Source organism: Lupinus angustifolius, chromosome LG05, assembly GCF_001865875.1.
Source record: "Lupinus angustifolius cultivar Tanjil chromosome LG05, LupAngTanjil_v1.0, whole genome shotgun sequence".
In the NCBI taxonomy this organism is placed as follows: Eukaryota; Viridiplantae; Streptophyta; class Magnoliopsida; order Fabales; family Fabaceae; genus Lupinus; species Lupinus angustifolius.
In genome coordinates, this window is record NC_032013.1 from 25996886 (window position 1) to 26007566 (window position 10681).

The 10681-nt window shown below is 29.5% G+C and overlaps 2 protein-coding genes across 2 annotated transcripts; one reads left to right on the top strand and one right to left on the bottom strand.

Annotated features, from left to right (window-relative positions):
• Positions 1 to 5115, top strand: LOC109347122 (type I inositol polyphosphate 5-phosphatase 8-like). The gene is made up of 9 exons (XM_019586847.1): positions 1 to 30; positions 140 to 215; positions 576 to 669; positions 820 to 924; positions 1108 to 1384; positions 1910 to 2097; positions 2204 to 2312; positions 2642 to 2790; positions 4557 to 5115. Exons 1-9 carry the CDS (start codon positions 1 to 3, stop codon positions 4774 to 4776), a joined length of 1248 nt encoding a protein of 415 aa, XP_019442392.1. The 3' UTR covers positions 4777 to 5115.
• LOC109348415 (WAT1-related protein At2g37460-like) lies at positions 6064 to 10681 on the bottom strand. The gene is made up of 7 exons (XM_019588846.1): positions 10385 to 10681; positions 9896 to 9958; positions 9419 to 9535; positions 7552 to 7795; positions 7166 to 7327; positions 6597 to 6748; positions 6064 to 6357 (listed from the first exon to the last, which is right to left on the bottom strand). The coding sequence occupies exons 1-7, from the start codon at positions 10579 to 10581 to the stop codon at positions 6156 to 6158; spliced, it is 1137 nt and encodes a 378-aa protein (XP_019444391.1). The 5' UTR covers positions 10582 to 10681; the 3' UTR covers positions 6064 to 6155.

Below are 10681 nucleotides of genomic sequence, written 5' to 3' on the forward strand. Positions count from 1 at the left end.
ATGAGAAGTGAGTCAAAGAAGGTACCCAAGGTATGCACTCATTCCACAATAAACTTGTAATGGAAATTTACAATTTTTTCTTAAGAGGTGTGAAATATAATTAATTAATTTTTTCTATTTTTTTGTTTTAATTTTGTAGTTGAAGTCATGGTGGCTAAAATTAGCTGTGAGGAAATGGCTTAATAGAAAGAGTAGTGCTAACAAGCTTGTAAGAGGTGAATATACTATTTAGTTCGGGGCGAAAAATATATACTGAAAGTATATGAGATTTATATGTTATCATTTATATTTATTTGTTATTGACTATTCAAAAAATAATATAAATGAGTTATGAATGATTTACTAAATATGTATAAATCTTTACATTGATAGTATAAAAATATTAAACTCATTAGTTTATTATTAAAGGCTTGTTTTTCCACCGAAATAATAATGAGTGGATAATCTGATTTAAGATTTATGTGTAAAAAAACTTGTGATTAAAAAGTAATCAATATTCATTTTCTTTATATTTAATAGTTGCCATTTTTCTTTATGATTGGTGAAATAATTGATTTCGGGTTTTCTTTTCAAAGAGGGGTTGTTGATGGATTCATCACATGGAATGAGAGGCTCAGAACTTAGGAATGAAGAAACACACGTTCCTGTCACTGATGCTCTGGACCTTAGGTATATATTTCAAAATCATATTATTGAAATAATATGTGGCTAACATAAAGTTTTAAAGTCATGTTTATTCATTTTTAGTTAAAGAATATGGATATGGGAAATGTGATATAGGATTTGAATGTGTGGTGTGTGGAATAAACTCTTGTGTAGGATGTTTGTTGGGACATGGAATGTTGGAGGGAAGTCACCAAATGATAGTTTGAATTTAAGGGATTGGTTGAAGTCTCCTTCACAACCTCATATTTATGTTATCGGGTATGTTTCTTTTTCCTTATTTCTTCGATTTATCATGCAGAGCTTGCTCAAATGTCTATTTTACCCTTGATATCATCAAAAGAATAATCATCTTTATATTTTTTCTCTATACTATCAAGAGTATCCATTTACCTTTTTGAGGAAAGAACTAATCATCATTATATTTGACTGCGCTTTTAATAGGTTGCAAGAAATTGTTCCTCTAAATACAGGGAACGTTATTGGGCCAGAGGACATTGGCCCAATATCAAAATGGGTGGGCCTTATTAGTGAAGCATTGAACAACAACCATAATAAGAGAGCGACACATAATGAGAGAGATTATTGGGTAGTAGTTGAAAGGAAGCAAATGGTTGGTATATTCTTGTGCGTGTGGATACACATTGATCTTTACACATATGTTAGCAACATTAATGTGTCATGTGTTGGCAGAGGCATCATGGGTTATCTTGGAAATAAGGTTAGTTTCTCCCATTATTATCATTTTTTATATCGTTAGTATATACTATCTCAATTAAAAAAATTAAATTTTTATTGTTATTAATGTTTTTATCTATTTGAGATATAATATGAGAATGTATATCTTTGTTGTACTTACATATTTGTCTCTTTCAATCTTTGTAAAATAATTTGTTACAAGAAAAAAAGATGTAACTTTTTTAAAGCTAGTTTTTTTTTTAAAAACTACTTCAAAGCCGCCAATAAATACTTTTATCATATTTTCACTTAAAATTTTCAACAAATGACAATATTCATCATCAACCTCGTACAATATTACATATGCTATTAATTTATCTAACATATTTCAGATTGTTGAACACTAATTTTGCAAAATAACCTGAATTCAATTTGCTAAGTAGATAACTACACAAGTATCATACTATAGTTTTGTAACTTTCAATTCTAATCTTGTAGTTTTTAACTACTTTTACTATCTAAATACTTACATTTTATTTCATTTTTTTTTTTGCTTTTAAACAAATAGGGTTCAATATCAATTAGCATGAGATTGTCCCACACCACATTCTGCTTTGTTTGCACTCACTTAGCCTCTGGAGAGAAAAATGGTGATGAGATTCGAAGAAACTTGGACGTTTCCAAAATCTTGAAGAAAACTAAATTTCCTCACCCATTTAAATCTCATTATCATCCTCAAACAATACTTGAACATGAGTAGGTCCTTTTCTCTTCATTATTACTATACAAATCCAATAATCTAATACTATTTACACATGCTTCAAAGTTCATTTTTTAATTATAATTATTTTGGTATGTGTAGTAATGTTATTTGGCTTGGGGACTTGAATTATCGACTTGTTCCTGGTTATAAAGATACACATGAACTATTAAAGATGAATAATTGGCAGGCACTATTGGAAATGGATCAGGTAATTAAATTTACCATCACATATATATATATATATATATATATATATATATATATATATATATATATATATATATATATATATATATATATATATATATATATATATGTGATGGTAAATTTAATTACCTGATCCATTTCCAATAGTGCCTGCCAATTATTCATCTTTAATAGTTCATGTGTATCTTATCACTTCATTTCTACACATTTTTTATTATTGTATATGAAATTCATGACCCATGTGATTTAATGGATCTCATATGAATTGTGTAACAATAAAGATACTATTTTTGTTCTTATCAAAATCTTGTGTTGATTCTAATTTTGCAGCTAAGGATAGAGCAAAGAGCTGGTAGAGTATTCAAAGGTTGGAATGAAGGAAGGATATACTTTGCGCCGACATACAAATATTTGGCCAATTCTGATAACTATGTTGCCCAAACTTCCAAATCCAAGGAAAAAAAGAGAACTCCTGCATGGTAAGATTTGATAATTCCATGTTAAGTTAAACTATATATATCTTTTTGGTACTAGTAAGAGTATTCTATCACCTTTTTGGGTAAGAAACTAATTTATTTCGGGGTTCGTGACTTCTCTTCTTAATGACTGTCGTTCCTAAGAATCGAACCTTCGATCTTGGGGATCCAATAGGATCTTACACCACCAAACCAACGTATTGGTTTAACTAGACATTTTGTTATCTACAATGAAACCTTAATTACATATTATTATTTATTATATGCTCTATTTGCTGTATGTTTATATGATCAGATGAGCCTTCCCCTAGTTAAATCAAATCAGGTGTACATCTGTTATCTTACAAGTTGTGCTATTGTATGTATCATCGGCTTATAATTGGTTGAAAAATATTTTTAAATTAAAAAATTAATAATTAATTATTTTTCTGATCAATCATAGATGATGGTACATTCAATAACTCAATTTGTGGACAGATGTACCCAGTTGAATCCAAACCAAAATATTAAGTATGTTCATTTGGTTGAGGCACTTATTTTAGATCCATTTGCAGTTGTTAAGAAAAACTAGTGATGGGTACCTTAGAAAAGAGCTTACTTTTGATGCATAGTATATTATGATGTTTAATGATGAATTAGTCAACCATGAGAAACAATTTTCATGTGAAAATGTTGCCACTAAAGATGCTTAATGTTATTATAATCCAAGTTGGTAGGTTTTAAGCATTTTATTTTATAAAAATTAATAGAAATAAGTAACCCAATGCAAGTAGTCTATCTTCATCAAACATTTGTTTTTCTATAAATTTAATTGATGTCACATTAGCAAACAGACAATTATCATGCTTTAATCTTGTGTTCACATTAATTATGAGCATGTTTCTTCATATTTTTATTCAACTCTTTCTATTGATTAAGGTAGTTGTTGTGAGAACAGAATAATATGTAACATGACTTAAGATGATGTTATGTTATGTTCTTTTTTATTACAACCCTTAATGTTGTTAAAACAGAAATTTATACTTTTTAGTCTTTTTGACACGTCAAAGATTGCTATTTAAAGTTATTGTTGTACAAATGATGTTTTATTATTCAAATAGTATTGTTGGTTTTATTCAAGTTTAAAGTACCACATTAGATATAAGGCGAGGAGTGAAAGAGTTTATAAATGGAAAAAACTATGGAACTAATGCCTTAAGGTTTTGGTCCAAGATTTAGGTTTTGTTTGGGAATGAGGTTTTGGAGGAGAAATGAAGGAATGACTTTGGAAAGTCTTCCTCTTGTTTGGGAATTGGAGTTGGATGAATGAGAGGGAATGACCCTCCATGTGTCTATTTTTAAAGTTCCTCCAATTTAGATTTTTTGGAGATAAAATGTCAAAATAGCTAAATATTTTTAGTAATATTATATAATTATACATTATTGTTCATTACTCATTGTTAAATACATTTTTAAAGGAAAAATAAAAATATATTCTTACATTATCATTAGCTCTCTTTCATCTAAATTTTACACTCCCAAACAAGAAGGGAGAGAATTTCTCTCTTTTTTCCTTATTTTCCTCCTCTTTCTAACCTTTTGATCTCTCTCATTCTCTTTCTCTCATAACTCCCAAATACAGCCTTAATGTCTCATTTGTGGCCCTCCACTCTTCCTATACTCTCATTCCCCAATAACAATGGAACTCCCGAGTAATTGGAGGTTCCCGATCGCAGTCTGGTCCAACAAATATAACTGATTTAAATTTGGTTGTTTGTGGTACAAAACAGGTGTGATAGGATTCTATGGAAAGGGGAAGGTCTAAAGCAAATGTGGTATGTTAGAGGAGAGTCCAAGTTCTCAGACCACAGGCCTGTGTACTCACTATTCTCACTTCAACTAGACTTGAGAAGCAAGTATCTTACACCTACTCCATTTTCATCAACTTTTGCTTCTAAAGTACAAGTAGAAGAACAGATCTTGGTACTTGAAGGGTACAAAGTATCATAGATATGGATAATCATTTTGAAGCTATGGATTTATACATTGGGGTGGAGGAGTGTGGAGAAGAAATTTTTCACATGAAGGATTCTAGAAAATGTAAAAAAGAAATTTGATGACAGATTTTTTATTTATCTTCACCTAGTTAAAGACCACAACTCTTGTAATTAGGAGAAATGTAACTAGATTACAAATCAATGGAAGGGAGATTTGTTGGAGAAGGATATAGAGAGGAGGCTTTGGTCAGAAACTTGTATGACTTAATTCAAAATTATTCTGATAAGAACGACACTTTGGATCAATGGATATGGGGCTTGGACGCTTTAGGTAGATATGTGGTTAAATCTACATACATGCGGTTGAATCAAATCAATGGTTTTTAAGGTAGTGTCCAAAAAAAGTGTTGGATTTATTGTGTGTCTTCAAAGGATTGTTGTTTTATTTGGAAACTTAAGAGGAAGATTGCTGAAAAAAGATGAATTGCATAAAAGGAATGTGATAATTATGACTGTTGGTATGAGTTGTGTCATGTGCAATAATCATGTTGAATCTATTGAGCATTTATTCTTATCTTGCGAGTTTGCCATGAGCATGTGGAAAAGCTTCTACCCTTCGTTACAAATTCATTTTCAAGCTCTGCGAACAATTATAGAGGTGTTTAATCTTTGTGACTCGTTTGATACTGTTACAGGTTTAAAGTTGTGAAGAATGTTGTGGTTTGGTGTGGTGTGGTCATTATGAATTACGAGAATTGAAGTCATGTTTAAGGAGAAAGAAGTGAGTTATATTCATTTAGTGGACTTGATTTAAACTAGATCTCGGACCTGATTCAAACTAGATCTCGGGCTTGATTCAAACTAGATCTTGGACTTGGTTTTCTTCATTTGTACTACCAATTTCTTTAACTTTTACAAATTGGTGTAATAATCCAAAAACTTGTATTCATCTAGCTTCTAAAAAGATCAATAATTGTTCTTCTTTTTGTATTGGGAGGGAAACCTTTGTTCTCCTGTTAATATAATTTTCCTTACAAATTTTTGAGGGAAGGAAAATGCTCATCACTAACATTTGTAAATTTTAAATTATACATAGTAAGAGTGCATGAGTGATTTCATTCTTCAATATCACTTTAGATGTTTAATTAATATAACTGCCCTGCTCCTAATCATATAAAATAGATTATGTGCTAAGAGTGTTGGTTGAAACTTGGAATATAATGTATTATAGAAGTTATACCATCTTCAATTGTATGTATTTTTCTTACCTTAACATAACTAGGAACTTAAACAATTGCTATTGCCACATAACCTTTTGGAATGTGCATTGATTTTGGAATATCCAAAGCATTTTTGAAAACTTGAAACTTAGATTGAAATTCTAGTGTTTCATCATACTTGTTCATCTCTAACTATGATATCAAAATGCTCCTTTATTACATTGCCCTCTTCTACAACTTGTTTTGTTGGTAATATATGCTCTTCATTAATTGGACTAAGCTCTATGCTAATTGGTCTTGGTGAGTTGTAATCTTTGCTCTTACCCCACACCACTAGGTACAGCCCAAAAATAATGATAATGGCACCAATAACCCTGTCAAATATATCAGATTTCTTTAGTTTAACTTTCATTTAATATTGTTTTTAATAAAGTTCTTTGGGTATGTGATTTTCGGAAACACATCTGTTGTGTCACTACATGTACAGTAGTCTGACATTGATTGAAAAAAGATATTTAAGCTAAAAAATTAAAAAAAAATTATTTTACTGATCAATCACAATTGATGGCACATGCAGTGACACAACTTGTCGAATTACGATTTTGATATTTACCTTCCAAGGAACATTTGCTCAGCCAAAATGAAGGAGCCCAAGATAGCAACAATAACCATGCAAAGAGGACTGAAAGCTGTAACAAAAACTGGGCCTCTTGTTCTCATCACTACTCCTTGAATGTAATAAGCCAGTCCTGAACAAACTACACCCTGCATGGCACATGCTAATATTTTATCAATTTATATATAGAGAGAAAAATAAACTTATCATATGAATTCATTTCCACAACATAGATAATTTATTTGCAAAGCTATCTACCTTATTATTCAAAGTGTGTGTGCATATATATATAATCTTGAAAGTAACTACATGATCATTTAAAAAATGTTACATATATTTACATTCCAATCTTAATGACTTGATTGTTTAAATAAAAAATGATGGGTTTATTGTTCTCATTTCTCACTAGTGGGTAGATTCCTTATGTTGCAGTTGATATATGAATTATGAATACTTTGAAAATTGAAACATTACACTTTCTAATTGACAATTTATATGTTTAGATTTCTTAACAAATACCCTTAGGACATTCTTTAACATGATATCCATAAACATAAAGAACTTACACTATACATAGCAGCAAGAAGTCTTGTATCCCATGTGAGAGACCAAATAGAAGGGTTACCCCTCTCCATAACTAGGGCCACTATTCCACCTTCAACTGTTCCCAATAAGCATATCCATGCTGTAAGAGATAGCTCAGAAGGGTAGGCTTCAAGGGTAATAGACTTAAAAAAGAAAGAAATTAAGTTATATTAGTCCCCACATAAAATTAAGATACGGAAAAAAACTATATTGTCGGTGTGAAGTTTCTTACATTCACAGCACATCGTACACTATTGATTTGTATTACTTTTGTTTGATAGTCGATAGTAGTTTACATACGAATGATAAATGATGTGTCGAGAGTGTAAAAACAGTTACGATGATTATAATGATTGTAATGACTCACTTGGAGAACCATGAAACCAGCCCAACAAAAGCATCCAATTGTGATCATTATTGAACCCTTTATTACATGTTGAAGATTATTTGCCCCACCATTTTGATGGTTATGGTTATTGTTTCCATGTGTCCCTAAAAATTGAAGGATTGGACCCTTTAACAATGTCATCACCATAGCACCTGCAACAGTGACTATAGTCCCAACCATCTTGGCTTGACTGTGTATACTTTTTATGTTTATCTTCTCAATCCTGTACAATGAGGAAATAAAAAAATTTCAGGAGATAAATAAATTATTCAAAACTTAAAAAAGGAATATATAATATGATCTAGATTGGATAGTGTGAGAAATGAAATATGAGAATAATGAATGTAGATAAAAAAAATTATTTGAGTGGTTAAGATCTATGAAACACCGATATCAATATAAGTATCAGATACGATACATATCCAACACGTCGATATGTATTTTCTAGAAAATGTAGAATATGATATGTTTGAGGTATACATGTAAAACAAAATAAGTAAATAAAATTCATAAAACATAATAAACATATAATTATTGTTATAAATTTCCAAAGAACATATTTTGTAAACATCACTAAATATAAAATGAAATTCATATTATCATAAGATGACCAATCTCTTTTTATTTGTTTTATTGATAATCAATATTATACACATGCATTTCTTATTAATTCTCTATGTAATACGATACATGTATTTTGTTTTATTTCTCTTGCTACAAGTCCACTCGGCATATTGCATATTATGTTTCTCTCTTCTACTATATTAATCGTGTTGTGTTTTTCTCTCTTTTAAAATGTTATTGGATGATATTTTAAGTATCTATGAGGTATTAGAAAAACATTTTAAGAGTATCGGAGAGTATCCAAAAAGTATTGAACTTATAAATTATTTATTTTTCAAAAACATAATCGATGTTATGGGTGTGTATCGATGAAATATCGAAAAGTATCATTATTGGATCCTAAAACTGGTTTACACAACAAAACTAATAACAGATTACCACTTTCATGTGATATGCTTTACCAATTTGTATATTTGAGTACAGAATACAACTTAATAGAAACAAGAGCAAAAGAAGGAAGAGATAAGAGAGAAATGTTGAAAAAGTTAAGATAAAAATATGCTTTTCGTTACGTTTGAGGTTTAATTTTTTCCTTGTACATGAAAAATATGGAAGAGATAAAACTACTTTCAATTTTTCTTTTTGGGAAATAGTACTAATTTGTTTTTTCTGAAATTCTTTTTTATAATCACAATTTATTAGAAGAAGTATCATGGTTCATTACAAAAGTTATATTAATTACATTCTTAATATAAAGTAATGTAATCATGCACCACTCTGAAAATATCACACAAAAACAGGGAAATGTCATAAACACAAAGTATCTTTCAATCAATGGAGAAACAAGTACTACAAAAAACAAAAGAAACAATAATAGGGTAGACATTTTTATCCTTTTATATACAATATAATAACATTTTTGCCATTAGAAATATATATAAAATCATGTAATTGTCTCTCCGTTAATGAAAATGATTCTTGTTCATAAACACATACCATGAATGAATCTTAATAAACCTATAGCCTTCATAACTTGCACTGAAAAATTATAATGCATTATTTGAGATTAAAACCAAATTATTTGAATATATGAAAACCAAAAATAAATAAAAAATTATAAGAACTAAAGTCAAAACTCAAACTAACTTTCATACATAAAAACATACATAAACATTATTATGCTTAAAGAATGTCTATTAAATGTTGTATTTTAATTTCTTTTAGCCTTGTTACCTAATAATAATTGAAGTATTATTTTTATGGAAAAGGGTGAAAATGTTACCTAAGAATGCAAGCCATGATGAAAGTAATAGCAGGGAGCATATTGGACATGGCTGCTGCAAATGTTGCTGTTGTGTATTTCATTCCCAAAAAATATAAATTCTGGTCAATTACTGGCCTGTCATTAAAATTAGTTCTATAAGTATTTTCCAATTTTGTTGTAAGGAAGAGTTTTGTTAAAGAAGTATTTTAGGAAAATATTGTAAAGAAATATTCCATCCGAATTTAAATATAAGAAAAAGGTATAATACATATTTAAAAAGTTAGATAATTAATTGCATTAATGCTTTTATTCTTATCTAACATTTTATTAAATTGTCTTTCATGATATCTAATGCAGTCTAATTAACTTAATGATATGATAGGAGAATAAATTATATCTAACTTCTACATTATTAGCATTTAATTTTGAAGTAAATGAGTGATATTTTAAGGATAACACTATTTAATATGCAAAAAATGATAGGAGAATTATTACTCTAGCAAGCTGAGTGCCACTATCTTCATGAAGATTGAACATGTCATCTTCACTCTTACTTTCCTGTTAAAACAATCAAACATTAATTCAAGTTCATCTTCAATGGCAAAAACTTTTTACATCATCAATCATTCATATTTTATCATTATTGCCTCTGAAATAAAAGTAATACAAATAAATGGTGGATGATGCACCGACTGTATATAAATCTTTACACTGTCAATGTATAGATATTACATTCTAAAAACAATTAGAATTATTATTAACAATAAATGAGAGGACTTTAAGCGTTAGTTTGATAATTGGATTTTGGAGGAGGGGAATGAAGGGAAAAAGAATGTTTGAGAGTCATGAAATACACTTGTGAGATGATTTACAAGTATTTCATTCCATTTTCTTCCCCTCCGAAATTCAATCTCAAACAAACTCTAAGTAAATATTGATAGATAGAGGATGAAGGGAAGAAGAGAGATATATAGATATATATACTTGTCTAGAATAATTGCAAAAGGGGTTATAACAATGAAGGCAACAACATGTCTATACACAACAAGTACATAATTGCTCATTCCTTTGTTGAGTGCAGCTTTTGATATAACATCCATTCCAGCATACCCAAATTGCAAGAACACCACTGCTATAAATGGTTTCACTTTTTCAAACCATTTTTCTCTAAAACCATTCATCTTCTTTTCTTTCTTCTAGCTCTTAAACCTTAGTCTATGTGTTTCTTGAGCCACAAGAATGAGATAGCACACACACAATTACAATACTGAAGGTTTTTGT

Excerpts from the sequence above, each read along its gene's own strand:
- LOC109348415 (XM_019588846.1), bottom strand. The coding sequence starts at position 10,581 with ATGAATGGTTTTAGAGAAAAATGGTTTGAAAAAGTGAAACCATTTATA. Across the intron at positions 7,328-7,551 it reads CTGGTTTCATGGTTCTCCAA|TCTATTACCCTTGAAGCCTA; the intron begins GTGAGTCATTAC and ends TTCTTTTTTAAG. Across the intron at positions 6,358-6,596 it reads GAGCAAATGTTCCTTGGAAG|GGTTATTGGTGCCATTATCA; the intron begins GTAAATATCAAA and ends TATATTTGACAG.
- LOC109347122 (XM_019586847.1), top strand. The coding sequence starts at position 1 with ATGAGAAGTGAGTCAAAGAAGGTACCCAAG. Across the intron at positions 216-575 it reads TGCTAACAAGCTTGTAAGAG|AGGGGTTGTTGATGGATTCA; the intron begins GTGAATATACTA and ends TTCTTTTCAAAG. Across the intron at positions 2,791-4,556 it reads AAAAAGAGAACTCCTGCATG|GTGTGATAGGATTCTATGGA; the intron begins GTAAGATTTGAT and ends GGTACAAAACAG.